This window comes from Phalaenopsis equestris, unplaced genomic scaffold (assembly GCF_001263595.1).
Source record: "Phalaenopsis equestris unplaced genomic scaffold, ASM126359v1 Scaffold001031, whole genome shotgun sequence".
NCBI lineage: Eukaryota > Viridiplantae > Streptophyta > Magnoliopsida > Asparagales > Orchidaceae > Phalaenopsis > Phalaenopsis equestris.
In genome coordinates, this window is record NW_018165470.1 from 250,252 (window position 1) to 267,504 (window position 17,253).

The 17,253-nt window shown below is 31.7% G+C and overlaps 2 protein-coding genes across 2 annotated transcripts; both read left to right on the plus strand.

Annotated features, from left to right (window-relative positions):
- The first annotated feature begins 326 nt into the window (after positions 1 to 326).
- LOC110032802 (cytoplasmic 60S subunit biogenesis factor REI1 homolog 2-like) lies at positions 327 to 1,563 on the plus strand. The gene is made up of 4 exons (XM_020736557.1): positions 327 to 338; positions 525 to 815; positions 910 to 1,079; positions 1,240 to 1,563. Exons 1-4 carry the CDS (start codon positions 327 to 329, stop codon positions 1,415 to 1,417), a joined length of 651 nt encoding a protein of 216 aa, XP_020592216.1. The 3' UTR covers positions 1,418 to 1,563.
- A 3,682-nt stretch (positions 1,564 to 5,245) lies between these two features.
- On the plus strand, positions 5,246 to 11,531 carry LOC110032811 (cytoplasmic 60S subunit biogenesis factor REI1 homolog 1-like). Its single transcript, XM_020736572.1, has 5 exons — positions 5,246 to 5,457; positions 6,726 to 7,328; positions 7,662 to 7,831; positions 9,985 to 10,206; positions 11,289 to 11,531. Exons 1-5 carry the CDS (start codon positions 5,353 to 5,355, stop codon positions 11,437 to 11,439), a joined length of 1,251 nt encoding a protein of 416 aa, XP_020592231.1. The 5' UTR covers positions 5,246 to 5,352; the 3' UTR covers positions 11,440 to 11,531.
- The last annotated feature ends 5,722 nt before the right edge of the window (positions 11,532 to 17,253 follow it).

Here is a 17,253-nt window from a genome sequence, read left to right on the forward strand (position 1 = left end):
TCAAAAGAGAGGGGCGAGAAGGTGATGGAGATTTTCATTCTAATTACATATAGATACTTTATATCAATGAAACTTGCTGTTCTTCTTGTTATTTGGCGACTTGTAGTTTGTTGGGTCAAGAATATAAGAATTTACTTTTGTGTAAATTACATATAGATACTTTATATCAATGAGACAGCATAAAAAAATGACAAGATTCGTTCTTTGATTGAGAAATGAATTAGAATGAGGAAATAAAATAAAATAAAATTGACAAGATTCGTTCTTTCATGTCTCATTTCATAAAAAATAAATTTTACATATGAATAAGGTAAAAATGGTTAAATATGCGCAAGAACGTGAGGATAAATTTCAAGATATGATTTTGATTTATATAGAATGATTGCTTTACTTTTGTTATAATGATTTGCTTTTGAATTATGTAGGATAATCATTTAAAAAACCTTCATTTCAAGGATTTTTTTTTGTTTTAAATCAATGTTTAATTCTTGGCTGAGACTGACATCGATTATGGATACGAACAGATTCTTGGATATTCTGTGGTGATAGAAGCGCTGTTTCAGGCTCGTCAATTAGCTTTAGCTGAGAGGTTTGAGAAGAAAAATGAAGCTCATGAGTTTTATAGCTGTTCTCTTTGTGGAGAGAAGTGCGAGTGCCCCAAATCTCACCCTCAACATCTCAAATCACAAAAGCAGGTTTTTGATCCAGTTGGCATACGAAACTGCTTGTTTACTGATAAAAAACGGGGGTTTTTTATGGAAGATTTTGGTTATTTGGACAATCTTGTAAGATTTTTTACATTTGTCGGCGTTCAGGTGAAGAAATCTGTTCCCTGTTTTTTTCATAAATTATCTTTTTTTATGTTTAGTATTCTATTACGGAAAAGTCGTTCTTTTTTACTGATTTTAGGTCTGGAGAGATTACACATGTTTGCGTTGTGGCAGAAAATGCAACCATTTCAAAAGTTGTAAGGCAGTGAAAAATGAGAAGGTTGATGAAAGGGAACACATGCTTTACACAGTTGATGTTAGTTATGAGGATGAAGGAAAATTGGGATACCTTTTTGACTATACTAGAGGGTATTTTTTTTTCTGTTTTTTTTTTTCCTTTTTACATTTTGTGATTTTATGACATGCATTTGATGTATTTTGAATGTGAAAAGTAATGAATTTTTATCTTGCAATTTGTAAAAAATCTCTTTTTATCAGTAATATTGTAATTTAGTTGCATGGGTTGCAGGGGTCGGAGACGGAGAAATATCGGATTGGCGACGATGCAATCAAGACAAAGTTATGTAAAGATGCATGCTCTCAGGGAGATGAACCGTAATGGGGTGGAAGCAATGCGGGCTAAGATTGGGACGAAGACGAACAACAACATTCGAAAGCTCCCTAAGAAAATTGGATTCCATCGCTGAAGATGAAATTTTAGACAGCATGAGATGATTTATTGCTTTTTTTTTTTAGTACTTGAATTTGTTATGTATATAGAATCATGAGAATGTTCATGATTTGTTAGGTATAATAATGCATTCTGGCAACTCGATTTTTATGGTTTGTTGGGAAATTATTTTGATATTTACAATAAACTTTCTTAATGTTTTAGGCTGAAGATTGAATTCTCTTTTTTCTTTCTTTCTCCTTTTATTTGAATTCAAAGGCGTAATTTTTGTTGATGAGAATGATATAATGTGATTATCATGTAAGATGTTTGGTTTGGCTATGATTATTCATAAGCAAACACATTTCAAAAGATTAAATGAATGTAAAATTAAATCTACATAGAGAGAAAGAATGATAAAAAATCCATTTCATTAATGATAATCATAATGACATTAATTCCTAAAAAGACTTGTATTTTTTTTTTTTTAAGATAAAAGATTTTGGTAGTTGAAATATATCACATGACATTTTTCTTCAAAATATTTTAATATATTTTAGTCAAATTATCATGCCTAATCATTTTTTTTTAATTTTTAAATGATTTTCTCCATAAAAATTTTAACTTATTGTTATCAAAGGCCTATAAAAAATTTTCTTTACTATTGATTTGCTACATACATTCTTTCTATTGAACCTATTTCTCCACGAGCTCTCTCCTCTTACAATTAGGCTCATGCTTTGAACGTAGAAACAAGCATTTTGGTGATGTTCGTGAAGCCATTTCTACAAACATTATCATTAGCGAGTAGCCGAAATAACATCATCATCTTCACTTCATATTATAATTGTCATTTGACAAACATGCACTTACTAAAATTTTTTAAAGTAAGCATTATTATGTAGCTTTTAAACTCTTACATTTCTATGATTTTGAAAATGTCTTCTAGCATGTAACATTTTTTTTTAACTAATCTTTGACAAAAAAATAATTCATTTAATCTCAATATATTTTTGGAAACCTCCGACCTTAATCAATTATTTAATTACAATATGAAATCCACAAGCATATCATAAACTCTCAACATTCAACTTTTTTATTATTATTATAGAATTTGAGTAACACGATCTTTTTATTAGCTTTTTTATTATTTATTATATAAATAGTCTTAAGGATAAATAAAATAAAAATAAACTTTCTCTAAATTATGAATAAAAGAACAAATACAAATATAATTTTTCACCCGTCAGATTAAAATGGTTCAAATTCATGCATTAATTGCACCCAGAACACTATAAATAGAGCCCCATCCCTCATATGAGGGAAGGAGGCTTGAGAGAGAACTTGAGGCTTTGAGAAGGAGCTCAAGTCCAACATCATCCCTACCATCGTCGACATCCGTCGACCATTGCTGACCGCCGTCAATCGTCGCCGACCGCCGCCGACTATCGTCGACCACCACTGACCTCCGTAGGGCACCGTCGACCACCTCCGATCACCGCTCACCTCTGTCGACCATCTCCGACCGTCATCGACTGTTGTCGACCACCGCTGACTAGCGTCGTCAATCTACGTTGTAATTTGAAAAATTAGTAACCTTTTCTCGTCTGTGAGACAAAGGGTCTCTGTAATCATCAACATATAGTGAATTTTTACAACTAGACCAAGCCCCGTGGTTTTTTCCCTTTACTGGTTTTCCACGTAAAAACTTCTGGTGTAATCATAGGTTGTTTCCCCTTTTATCTGAGTGTGTGTTGAATCCTCGTGCAACGCTAAGACAATAATCCACTACCCTGCCGCCGTGAATTTTCCAGCACGCATCAAGAACCTCTAACCAGCATCTCACAAAAAAAACATCAATCACCGACTCGCTAATATCTAAATAAGACAAAGTGCAAAATCAACATCTCACAAAAACAACAATGCCAATTACTAAAATAAAATAACCACTAAAATTCTAACCAACATCTTGAAAAAGCAAATGAAACAGTTTGAGAAATATTCAAAGTTGACATGGGCGCACAAAATAAAAAGAGTGAAATAAATCATATGTTGCACTTGAAGATCCACCCAAGACTTAGCAAACCAATATAGCATCTAAAATTCTTGCTTTTGGTAGTATGATTACACGCAACTTTTTGTAACAAGAAATATAACTCACAAATCACATGGCAAAGATTGAATTTTACAATAATATTTCACCAAAAAGATGTAACTTACTAATAAACAATGATAAAAAAAAATTAAAACAACTATTGTCAATTGCTAATTGTCAAAGCTTATATACATGCAATGGAAGCGTAAAAAAATGGACGCTTAGAGATGCTCAATAGGCTATTTGTAAAAAATAACCACACATAAGCAACATAAGTGACCACACTTTCATCTTGTTTCTTTCAACAAAAAAAGGAGCAATAAAAATCATGTATAGATAATTTCCAACTTCCTTAGTCTTCATATCAAATATATTTCCAACGGTTACTTTCTACATCAAACATCATATATAAATAATTCATTACACATGACAAATATATAAAAAGCTAAACCATTAGCGACTCCCATGTCCATCATTCCTTCAAAATATCCTTATTCTCTCATATTGTTCAATACAGATTATTGGATCTTTGCAATACTTGAATGTCATTCGCCCTAAGATCACATTTTTCATTAATTATCTTAGTCAATTCATGCATAATCCCACAAATCATAACTTTCAACAATTAAAAAGGCTTCTGCGTTATTTAAAAGGCACTCGTGAATATGATTTTTCAATTATTTATGATGATCTATGTTTAAAAGCATATGCAGACTTGGTTTGAGCTAGTAATGACCATGATCGGAAATCAACGACAGGTTTTATGTATATATTGAATCAAACCTGTTATCTTGGTCTACTAAAAAGCAACCAATGATGGCAAAATCCTCAGCAGAGGTTGAATATAGGACCATTGCTACTACCACCATTGAAATCCTCTTACTTTGGCAACTAATAGAAGAAGTGACAAAGAAAAAATTACCTCCACAGTGATAGCACTTCAGCAATCGTCCTAGTGCACAATCCGATATTTCATGAGCAGATTAATTTCATTGAAGTAGATTATCACTTCACTAGAAACCATCTCAAACTTCAACATATCTTTATTAAGCACATAATGACCGCAGATCAAGTCGCATATATACTTACCAAGCCACTGTCAATCGCAACTCATCAATAACCGACCTACAAGCTAACGATCACTGCATCTAATCGTTATCTTGAGGGGGAGCTAAATGAAGAGGCGTTTTTCTTCTACTCTCATCTGCTCCAAGCTTCTCGCCGCCATTGACCTCTTGTTTCTTCTCTACGGCCCGTGAGAGGATATAAAACAGTTATTATCTGTGTCAAATGATTGTTTTAGTCATATATTTAATTACAAGTTTGCCATTGTATATCTTTCTATATATATTTTGTATTGGTGCCTTTGTAAAATCAATTGAATAAATTTTTTTCATTTATCTTCCTTGGAGCCTTCTTCACGTCTTTCTCTTCTTTCTATTCAAGTGGTTTAGGGTAGGGTTCTTATGTTATCTTACATATGCATCTGAAATTAGGGTTTAAAGTTTTGAACCGAAGGCTCATATTAATGCACTGGATTTAATAATATTTAAATTTTTGTAAACTTAATTTTTTAAAATTTAAGATGTTTTAATTATATTAATGTAATTAAAAACACTTTAATTTATTAATTATAAGCCAGGTCAAATACACACTACCTCATCTCATCCGACGGCGGCAGTACAGCAAAAGAGCATTAGATGGACGGCTTCGATTGGTTTCTAGCACCGATCTGATCGTTCTTCTTCACCGCCATGGAGTATTTCTGTTCTCATTGTCCCCTCTGCTCCACATAAACAGATTCATTCTGCGGACATCTTCGCCATAGTGTTTTCTTCGTTTTCTAATCAAGATTAAGTGAGATTGAAGGGAAAGTGATGGGAGGGCTGACGTGCAACGCCTGCAATAGGGAGTTTGAAGACGATGCGGAGCAGAAGCTCCATTACCGTTCAGAATGGCATCGATACAATCTTAAGAGAAAGGTACCGTTGTTTCCTCTCACATGAGATTTCTGTGATGCATGGACTAGGTTTTTTGAAGCCGATTAATAATCTTTGAGTATACAGCTTTGGGTTTTCTTCTTCTTCTTTTTCTTCTTTTTTCTTATTTCTTTCCATCTAGCTATTGGTTGGAGAGAATTTATTCATATGTTCAGATTGGTTTCAAGTAGGTCGCACAATTTGTTTGAAATTAAAGTATGTTATGCTATTCCAGATTCGGATAGAGGTACCTAGGGTATGTAATTGCATTGATGTGGTTTTTATTTTTTAATTAATTATTTATTATTTGTCAGCCGGTAATGATTTCTTTGCCTGAGGTAGTTTCGATGGTGGATCCTCTTAAATCTTTCCCAACTTATTTTGCTGTTGTATTCTTGAGTTAGTGGACAGTATATGCTGGTTATTGTTTTTGGTTCATGACTTGGGATTTTAATGCTCTACATTTCCTTCTAAAAAGCTTGAAAATTATTATTATAAATTTTGGTTTTGTGGCTGGATGGTTCGAGTAGGATGAGGGACGAAGGGATTTGATCTTCTCCCGTTCTTCTCTTTCTGCTTGTAGTTGTAGCTGCTTTCCACCTAAGAAGTTCATACTTTGATCTATGAGGGAGGATTTCTTTTTTTGATAATCTGATTATATTTTGTGTTAGTTTTATAGAAATGCAAATTTTTCTTAATTTAGTTTCTTGAACCTGTAGCAATTTATGAACAAGGTATAAGCCGCCATCATTGTATGAATGTGCTAGAATGATATGATAGTTATGAAAAAGGCTTGAAGAAGTTGGTAGAATGCTAACAAACTGAAAAGCTTCATTTTTCATGAAATTGTATTTTTAGTCGCTAGGCTTCTTCATAGGAAGATTTACATGCCTACCACTCAATTCTTATGTATTTACATTTATGCCGCTTTATCTATGCATGAAAAGTTGTATTTCACTTTTTAAAAGTTAAAATGGTGGTGTTTTTTATGTGACATGAAATTGTGGGTTGTATAAATGTAAAAACAGAAGTTTTGGTGTTAGATATGTAAATACATGAGAATTAGATGGTATGTATGTCGATGGCCTTCCTTGCTTTGAAGTTTTTGACTAACATATTAGGGATAATCAGTTTATTATTTTGCTCATCATCCATTCTTGTTTTTGTTTCAACATATTAATTTATTTTTCTTTCTTGCTTAGTCAATCAAAAGGATGCTTAGTTAATTTTAGAATATAGTGATTGCTGGATACTTTATTTGCTGTTGTCAGGTAGCTGGAGTTCCTGGGGTTACAGAATCTTTGTTTCAAGCTAGACAATTAGCTTTAGCTGAAGAACATGAAAAGACGAGCGAAGCACCTATGTTATACTGTTGTGCCCTTTGTGGGAAGGAGTATAGGAGCTCCAAAGCTCACTCTCAACATCTCAAATCAAGAATGCATACAATGAAAGCTTCTCAAGAGTCAACACAGATGGCTAGCATTACTATAATTAAGCCTCTTACGGATCGTTTACCAACCAAGTCGGCTTCCATTAGTAAAATTCCAACACTAGGAGAAGGGAACGATGAAGAAAATGATGAGAGTGAGGACTCTGAATGGGAGGAGGTTGATCCAAATGAAGCTATGGAGGAGGCATCTGAATCTTTAACGCGTCTTCACGTCAATGGAATTACTTCAAGCTCTGGTTTTGTCAAGAGTGAGGCGATGGATGAAGATGAGGAGTTGGATGTCTCGTGTTGTTTTATTTGTGATCGTAAACATGATGGTATCGAAAGATGTATGGTTCACATGCACAAAGAGCATGGCTTCTTTATTCCTGATGTTGAGTATTTGAATGATCCCACGGGACTTTTGACATATGTTGGCCTTAAGGTACTGATATACATATGCATTTTTGTTGAGAAAAGTGTCGAAGTATTTTTTGACTTTGCAGGGAGTCATTGTAGTCTTAGAGTTTATAAAATGTCAATTTAAATTGCGTATTCTTTTAATATGAGCTACAGTAATCACGTGAAGGACTAATTTAGGCCCAACTTAAAAAGTTTGGGGTATAATTTGACACTTTTATAGATTGGGACTAAAATGGCCCCATGTAAACAGTCGGGGTACTATTTTGGGACTTTACTCATCTTTGTTTTGAGATATTCGTTACATTATAAAGCTCTTGTCTACTTGAATGCTTGATCTTGTTGTTGTTGATTTTAGGTCAAAAGGGATTTCACATGCTTGTATTGCAATGAAAGATGCCAGCCTTTTCAGAGCTTGGAGGCAGTAAGAAAACACATGATTGCAAAAGGGCACTGCAAACTTCGCTACGGTGATGGGGGGGATGACGAGGATGGAGATCTGGAAGACTTTTATGACTATAGCAGCAGGTAAAATTTTGAGATTGTTTTCTTCTCGAATTTGAAATGAGCCCTTGCATTGTGGCACTTTTTTCACTTGTTGTATTTTATTGTATTATTTGGATTTAGCATACCCCTCATTCCTTGTAACAAGTTCGTATAAAAAATATTTAATATCTGTTATTACCTGTGGCAAGTTATTTGCTCTAACTTTGGGTTCTAAGGCACACCTTTAATGCTATGGATGTTAAGCCATAGAGGAGTGTAAATCTAGGCTTATTAAAATATGGGATGGGCATTGAATGGCATTGATCCATACATTTATAATAAGAATTTTGTTCTTGAATTTGGTATAAAAAATACGGAATCTTTAATATAAATTAATTGTATAAATTTTATTTTAATAATAATTTATTTGTTAACAAGCTTTAATAAGGTATTTAAAAGACCTTTTTTTTTTCCAAAATGCAGGAGCTTTTTTCTAAAACATATATATTGTACTTTTGAAATTAAATTCTGTTTTTCATATATTAGAAAAGATACAGGACATGGATTTATTTTAATATAATTCATTCGTACTGTATTCACTAATATAATATGCCTATTTGCTTATAGATCCATCAAATAAGAAAGTTTTTTTGGCAAATCTATATAACTAATAGCTTGCTTTTTGGTGCTTCACTTTGACAATGAAAATGTCTAGATTACATGGAAATATTATGACTCACTATCCCGCGCCATAATGCTTGAGAAATCTCTAATATGTAGCATGGCTGATGACAATATAAATCACAATGAGTCAACCTTAATTGTAGTTTAGATATTTTGACTCAAATCAAGTTTGATTAAATTTAAATTTGTTCAATGTTTGGCTCAAAATTATTTAGACCAGACTTATTATCTTATTAACTATTTCTTAATTTACTGTGTGTAGTTTCTAGATATTTCTATAATACATTAGTTTGCAAATATTTACATAAAATAGAAGAAATAAATAGGCAGATAAATATTTTTTTGGTATTTTGATGTAGCATTATGCTTGTCTGTGTATTTACGTGTTTCAATGGTTTTTTTAGCTAATTCCATTAAGGACATTTTTTGGCTTAAGGTAGTCATTCATAATCATGTGCCACATAGAAATAATTGAAAATTTCAAGTAGATTCTCTTTTTAGTCTTTCCTTAGTTATAGTAGCATTAAAAAGCGGTGATTTTGTGGTTGATTGTTCCTCAAGAACTAGAGTTTTTATCCTATAAACATAAATCTCACTTTCATTGCTTAAATGATATGGCGTAGTCCATAAGGGGTTACAGTTGTTTTTTTAAATTTTTAAGTTATAATGAACATTTTTATGAATCAAAGGATAACAGAAGATGCCTGTCAAATAGAAGAAGAGTTTGAGAAATTATGATAAAATGCTATGAAAAAATGATAAGGAAAGCAACTCTCAAAACACTCGTTTTGCACTAGAAATTTTCACAAAATGATTGCTGAAGTAAATTCAATTTCTCTGTTCTTCCATTTATGTTTTCTTTAGAGTAGCATTTGCTTCTTGATTGATTTACACTTAGCATTTTTCACATGAGCAATCTGTGTCAATCGATTGCCAAAAGGAAAATTTTGTATTGATCTGTGATGATAGCAGAGGGATTAATCCGATAGGATTCTGCTCGAATAATGAATTCTTCTCCGTTGTCCATAGTTTTGAAGCCTAAATTTTTGTGTGTAAATCTTGGCATCTCTCGATTTGTTTGTAGTTTGTCTTCTTCGACGTTATTTCTTAAGTCTTAATTTTTTTTTTTTTTCAATTAAAGCTAAAAAAATTTTATTATATGCAAAAGCATTAAGAATTGATTGGCATGCATGTAAATCTTCCTTCTTTTTCATTGTAGATTTTTTTTTAATTTTATTTTTTCTGCTAAATATCTGTCAGCATCTGTAAAAAATTGGTATTTATCTATGCAGAATGAATTTGGTTAGGTGCCGAGTAATAAACCCCATGCTTAAGCAGCATCCTTGAAATCACCATGATTGTTTTATCATATATTAGATATTCAAATATTTCTCATTGATGATCATAATTTATATAGATATATCGTATAAAGTAGAAGATTATCTCAAGTTCATGGTTTCTTGCATTAGATTGCTTCATATACTAAACACAAGCTTGTGCTTTTATTCAAGTTACACGGACAAGGATGGGAAGCAACTAGTGGCGCTGGGCGGCGACTCATCACGAAGTGTTGAGCTTGGAAGTGGAGGGGCTGAGTTAATTATAACACAAAAGACCGAAAATGGGACGACGGTTCGCATTTTTGGTTCGAGAGAGTTTCTTCGTTACTATCGCCAGAAACCTCGTCCGTCTCGTGACAGCAACATTGAACTCGCTATCTCATTAGCTTCCAGGTATGGCTACTTCCTAAGCCTTGAGCTGCTTTTGATGAACATAAGATGCACAAATAGATTCAATGTTTGGAAGATTTGCATACATACCCCTCAATGCTTATATATATATATATATATATATATATATATCCCCTAAACTTTAATTTTTTACTTGTAAGCCATCCTACATATGCATGAAAAAGTGTATTTAACTTTATAAAAGTTAAAATAATGATATTTTTTCATGATATGAATGATTCGTGTGGTATAAATATAAAAAGTAAAATTTAGCATGTAAATACATGAGAATTGTGGCATGTATGCAAATGCCCCCTTAATGTTTTGAATAATGTAGGAATATGGAAGTGCAATTTTCTTGTTTTTCATAAAGTATATGCTGGATTGTTACAATGAATTGATTAGTTTGGGCATTGAGTGTAAAAAAAAAATGTATAAACTAACTATATAGTGTATTTATGGAAGAGAAGTGTGATATTGCAGGGATTAGAATTAGTAAATAGCATCAAAACTATTGATTGTATCTGTTCTATGAGATATGAAAGTGGGCATTTACATACATACCACACTATTCTTATATATTTACATATCTTAACACCAAAACCTTCATTCATATTTTCATGCATAACAATCGAATCTTTTGACATCACATTAGAAATACCACTAGCATTAACATTTTGGGGCATTTTACATATATACCTTCCAATTCCTATGCATTTACATATCTAACACCTAAACTTTAATTTTTACATTTATACCACAAATCTTTCTTATCACATAAAAATAACTCTATTTTAACCTTTAAAAAGTGAAATACACTTTTTTTCGTGCGTTGGTAAAGCGCCGTATATGTGAAAATTGAAGTTTAGGTGTTAGGCATGCATGTAAATCTTCCTAACTTTTAAAAGTGAAATACATCTTTTTCATACACAGGTTTTTACCACCATGGTGTTATAAATGTAATTATCAAACTTTTGGTATTACTTATGTAAATGCATAAGAATTGCGTGGTATATATGTAAATTTCCCCAAAAAGAAGAAGATAGATAGGAAGATGGAGCTGATGGGGTTGGCATGGACTGCAGGTATCGAAGCATGGGCTTGGCGACAAACCCAAACTCAGTGAGGATGAAGATTCTGAAGGAGATGAACCGCAGCGGCGTTGATGCGATGCGCACAAAAATTGGAATGAAGAGCAATGTGATCAGGAATCTTCCCAAGAATGTCCCTTATTAGTTTTTTATTTTTTATTTTATTTTATTTTTGCATATATTACCATTTCCCACCTCTATGTGGGTATAAAGGTAAACTTTTTATTTAAATAAGATGGATCGTTGTTCTAAGTTGTAAAAGTGCTTCCACGGTGAAGTTTTCCATCTTGCCTTTTTAGGAAAAAATTTGAATGCGAAAGACGTACGCAGCGATGCTCAAGGTTCAGGAGTTACATCCGCGGTATAACCCCTTGTAACCTTCCTGTAACTTTTTGTAACCTATTTGTACTCTAAAATAAGTTTCGCGCTTCTGTTATCATATATTAAGAGGTTACACGTAAGTTACAGGGAGGTTACAGGAAGATTACAAGGGCTTATACCGTGGATGTAACCCCCTTGTACCCTCAGTATACCCCGATATCGCACGCAGCGCTGCGTACGTCTATCGCATGCAAATTTTTTCCGTCTTTTTATGGCAGGAGAATTTTCTTTTTTTTTTTATTTTTTTTTTATAATGTTTAGTGGTATTTCATATTTTTAGGAGGGTGAGACAGGTAAGAAAATATGTCTTATTAAAAATATAGAATATTGACATAATGGTAGACTATTAGATCTTTAAAGTTAAAACTTTATATGATAATTATTAGTAGATATAATAAATATGAAATGAATACATATAATAATAATAATTTCTACTTACTTGTAAATTCATAAATATATTTAAATTTATCAGAATGTGTTGTATCTGATTGAAGAATGAATGATTGTATGAATTCTTACTTGTAAGTTTGAAGCTGAGAAAGTTAATTCGCTTATAAAACAAGTGAATGATATATAAATTATTCTAATTCAATATAAAGATGGCAACTTGAATAGGATATAGTCTAAAGAAGTACTTTTAAGGTACAACCTCGAGAATTTGATACATTTATAGGACTTTATACTTAGAGCTGTAATCGAGGCGAGTTGTGCGAGTATATCATAGTTCGGATTTGGCTTGGTATAGTAATAAGTTGTTTTTGTTCTGCTTGACTTTGTGCCGAGCTTTCATATATTCTTCAAGTTTGACTTGTTTAAAATTTTCAATGTTTGGACATAATTTGTATTTGATTTGTTTATGACAACTGAACAAGCGTTTAATGAGTTAATAAATGAGCTAAAAATTCAAAGGAGCATCTAGGTTTTGATGCAAAAAATTTAATAAATAATTTTACGAATTTGATCTCAGCTATTAATTTATTGATTATAAACTCTTAGCCATCTTAAATCTCGTTTCACCTCCATTTTGTCTAAATCCGTCGTTTAGGAGATGTTTAGTAGAATAATTTGCATAGCACTTAAGCATGATTTAATCTGAATCCTACCAAACAACTAAAATTGACTACTTTCAAACCTGGAAAAACTTAACATCGAGTATTTATATATCATATATGATACGAGTTATCAACAAATAAGTTAATATTCAAGTTAATTAATTTTTATTTAAATATTATATCATATATGTTACAAGCTATCATCTAGTTTAATATTGAATATTTAAAAAAAGTACTTTTTGAACAACAAACGAGTTTGTCCATGAAGACAAGTTCGACTATGTAATTTGTATTTGATTTGTTTATGACAACTGAACAAGCGTTTAATAAGTTAATAAACGAGCTAAAAATTCAAAGGAGCATCTAGGTTTTGATGCAAAAAATTTAATAAATAATTTTACGAATTTGATCTCAGCTATTAATTTATTTATTATAAACTCTTAGCCATCTTAAATCTCGTTTCGCCTCCATTTTGTCTAAATCCGTCGCTTAGGAGAGGTTTAGTAGAATGATTTGTATAGCACTTAAGCATGATTTAATATGATCCTACCAAACAACTAAAATTGACAACTTTAAAACCTGCAAAAACTTCATATCAAGTATTTATATATCATATATGATACGATTTAACAACAAATAAGTTAATATTATATTTAATTAATTTTTTAAAAAAAAATTATATGATATATGTTACAAGCTATCATTCAACTTAATATTGAATATTTAAAAAATTACTTTTTGAACAACAAACGAGTTTGTCCGTGAACACAAGTTCGACTATGTTCATTTAAGCTTCAAGCTTTTAAAAATTGTTCGAGCTTGTTTATTTACTAATTTAAACGAACATGATTGACTCGTAATCGAGTCGAGTTCGAGTTGTCAATTGAGTGCATTGGTTCATTTACAACCCTAATCATGCTTTTTTATAGACCAAACATTTAAATTTTTTTAATGAATAAATTTGTTTGAAAAAAATTATTATTTGCTCCTTTGAATTGCACATATTAATAGTGAAAATAAGTTTCTTTTTCCTTAAGATTACAAGTTCTAGATACAAATTTTATGATTTAAGGCTTGACGTAAGAAAAGAAGATTTACATACATACCGCCCAGTTCTTACCTATTTACATTGTTAACACTTAATATTTCAATTTTTACATACATGTCGTCTTATCTATATATGAAAAGATGTATTTTAGTTTCTAAATGTTGAAATGATGATATTTTTGATGTGATATAAAATATTTGAGGGTATAAATATAATAAATAAAGTTTATGCGTCAGATATGCAAATACATAACCATTGTGATGTAGTATGTAAGTATGTAATCGCTCCTTACAAAAATACAGGCATGATTTATAATACGAACGCTGTCATAATCCCACATAAATATCCATTTTTCTATTTGCATTATTTTTAGCATAAAACTCTTATCACATACATCTTACAAAAAATATAGAAGGTCAACTATGTTATGTTATTCTAAGAAGATTCGTTGAAGGGCCAAATGGCTGCACCCATCATATTTTTTTCAAGAGATCTATTTAACTTATAGAAATACTTTTGAAAGTCAAATCCCCTCTTAAAACAAAAACATAAAGGAAATAGTTTGTATTTTTTTAAATATAGTTCTTTATATTGTTGAACTAAGGACCTCCAAATTACTCCGTCCGTATTTCAATTTTTACATACATGTCGTCTTATCTATATATGAAAAGATGTATTTTAGTTTCTAAATGTTGAAATGATGATATTTTTGATGTGATATAAAATATTTGAGGGTATAAATATAATAAATAAAGTTTATGCGTCAGATATGCAAATACATAACAATTGTGGGGCTTAAGAAAATACAGGCATGATTTATAATACGAACGCTGTCATAATCCCACATAAATATCCATTTTTCTATTTGCATTATTTTTAGCATAAAACTCTTATCACATACATCTTACAAAAAATATAGAAGGTCAACTATGTTATGTTATTCTAAGAAGATTCGTTGAAGGGCCAAATGGCTGCACCCATCATATTTTTTTCAAGAGATCTATTTAACTTATAGAAATACTTTTGAAAGTCAAATCCCCTCTTAAAACAAAAACATAAAGGAAATAGTTTGTATTTTTTTAAATATAGTTCTTTATATTGTTGAACTAAGGACCTCCAAATTACTCTGTCCGGACACCGCACGTCCAGACGGCTAGGCTAACCATCGGCAACCACGTCATCAACCAGCGACATTGCCGCATTGGGTTGCCTTCTGGACGTGCGGACGGTTCCTCTTCTACACCAACTCTACATCCCTTGTGCATTCAAGAAAGCATGAAAGCTTTTGAGAGAGTAAATCCAAGTTTATCTTCAAACTTTCTCCACTTCCTAAATAAAAGGGAGCCAAAAAACAATTTGATTCTTTGTCGGGTAGCATTCTAATATCAACAGTGAGGAGAGGAGATGGGAGAGGATGACAACAATAGAAACAAATGGCATAATATTTTTTCAAGAGATTTATTTAAAACAAAAACATAAGAGAAGTAGTTTATATTTTTTAAATCAAAGTACTTTATATTGTTGAACTAAGGATCTCCATCTACGAGGAAATATTTCGTCAGAATACCGTACGTTCGGAAGGCTAACTACCAGCATCCATGTCGTCATACGCGTCATCGGCGGGCGACGTGGCCATTGGTGGTTGGCTAACGGATGTCCGGAAGAAAGATTTATTCCCATTCTACACCAACTCTATAACCCATGTACATTCAAGAAAGTGAAACGACTTTTGAGAGAGTAAATCCATATTTATCCTTAAGCTTTCACCTCTTCCTAAATAAGAGAAAGCCAAAAACAATTTGATTGGTTAGCATTCTAACATCGAGAGTGAGGAGCCAGGATGGGAGAGGATGAACTTTCTCCACTTCCTAAATAAAAGGGAGCCAAAAACAATTTGATTCTTTGTTGGTTAGCATTCTAATATGAGAGGATGACAACAATAGAAACAAGTGGCATTTACATACAAACCACATAATTCTTATGTTTTCACGTATCTAACAACTAAGCATTCCTATTTTCATGCATATCACTCAATTCAAATAGTCCCCAAACTTTTTAAATTGAGGCTGAAATAGTTCCTTAGAAAGACTGGTAAAACTCAATTTTAAAATAGCGGGGGATTATCTTTATTCATCACGAAACATGTTAATAATTAAAAAAAAACCAACACCAAAAAGAAATCTATTTTGGAAAATTTACATACCACACAATTCTTATGTATTTATATATCTAATATTTAAAGTTTGATATTTATATTTATAACATGTGGGTTTAATAAAACCATGCATAATATTGTGTATTTGACTTACAAAATGGTGATGGTGATATTTTTAATTTAAAAGATTTGAGTGTTACGCAATATGAACCTTTAACTGTTAGATATGTAAATACATGAGAATTTTGTGATACATATGTACATGCCCCCATCTATTTAAAGCAATAGAAGGAGAGGATTCGAGTTACAAAGAAAGCTAGCACTGCCATTCATTTTTTTTTTGTGCGGTTTGCTAGAAATTGAGATCGAAGATAGAAATCGGCATCACTGCTTTGTTCATGATCTACGAGGAGGGTTTGAGTTTGGGCTCGAATTGGTTGTTCAGATTCAACATCAACCACAAAGCCTATGACCGAAGATTACTCGAAACGGTCGAGTTTCAGGCTTAATAAAATAAATTTACTGTAGCACCACCCATATACATATATATTACTCAAATCATTAAGATCACGTCAATAATATCATGATGTTATTTTTTTAGAATTAGAATATAGAGTTTAATGCATAAATTATGACACTAAAGTATTATACTTGTAAATATTAAAATTGTATTTAAGATATATAATTATATACTAATTATATGGTATGTATGTTAATTTTACTAAAAGTAAATGATAAAAAATTCAGTGAAATAAATATGGGAGAGGAACACTTCAAGAGTAAATATTGCATATTTTATTAATATGTACTTATATGGGTGGATAGAGTGACTACATCACCATAATTTTATTTATTTATAAATATGTAATATTTTCTCATATGCACTTGAGAAAAAATATTCCATGTTCGGACTGCCAAACACTTACGATCATATTGCCCACTGCTGACATGACCATTGGTGATTAACGGTCCAAAAATATAATCATCCGAAAGTGAGGTATCCAGACCTAATATTTTGTTGCAAATGGAGGGAAAAATATTACATCAGGTTTGCTAACACAGAACTACGTTTAGAGTCCACTGATATGCTAACACTTGACTTTTTGGTGGTATTGATGTATTATTGTGGTGATATTCATGTGTTATTATGGTGATATTCATGTGTTACTGTATTATTATAACACCAAAAATATTTTCATAACACAATATCATATGAATACCAACACAATAATACATGAATAATACAGAATAATATGTGAGGAATATCCTCCTTCACTAAAAGGACTATTTTTTATTTTCTGTCAGTTTCACTTGACATTATTT

Excerpts from the sequence above, each read along its gene's own strand:
- LOC110032802 (XM_020736557.1), top strand. Across the intron at positions 816-909 it reads TTACATTTGTCGGCGTTCAG|GTCTGGAGAGATTACACATG; the intron begins GTGAAGAAATCT and ends TACTGATTTTAG. Across the intron at positions 1,080-1,239 it reads CTTTTTGACTATACTAGAGG|GGGTCGGAGACGGAGAAATA; the intron begins GTATTTTTTTTT and ends CATGGGTTGCAG.
- LOC110032811 (XM_020736572.1), top strand. The coding sequence starts at position 5,353 with ATGGGAGGGCTGACGTGCAACGCCTGCAATAGGGAGTTTGAAGACGAT. Across the intron at positions 5,458-6,725 it reads GATACAATCTTAAGAGAAAG|GTAGCTGGAGTTCCTGGGGT; the intron begins GTACCGTTGTTT and ends TGCTGTTGTCAG. Across the intron at positions 10,207-11,288 it reads GCTATCTCATTAGCTTCCAG|GTATCGAAGCATGGGCTTGG; the intron begins GTATGGCTACTT and ends CATGGACTGCAG.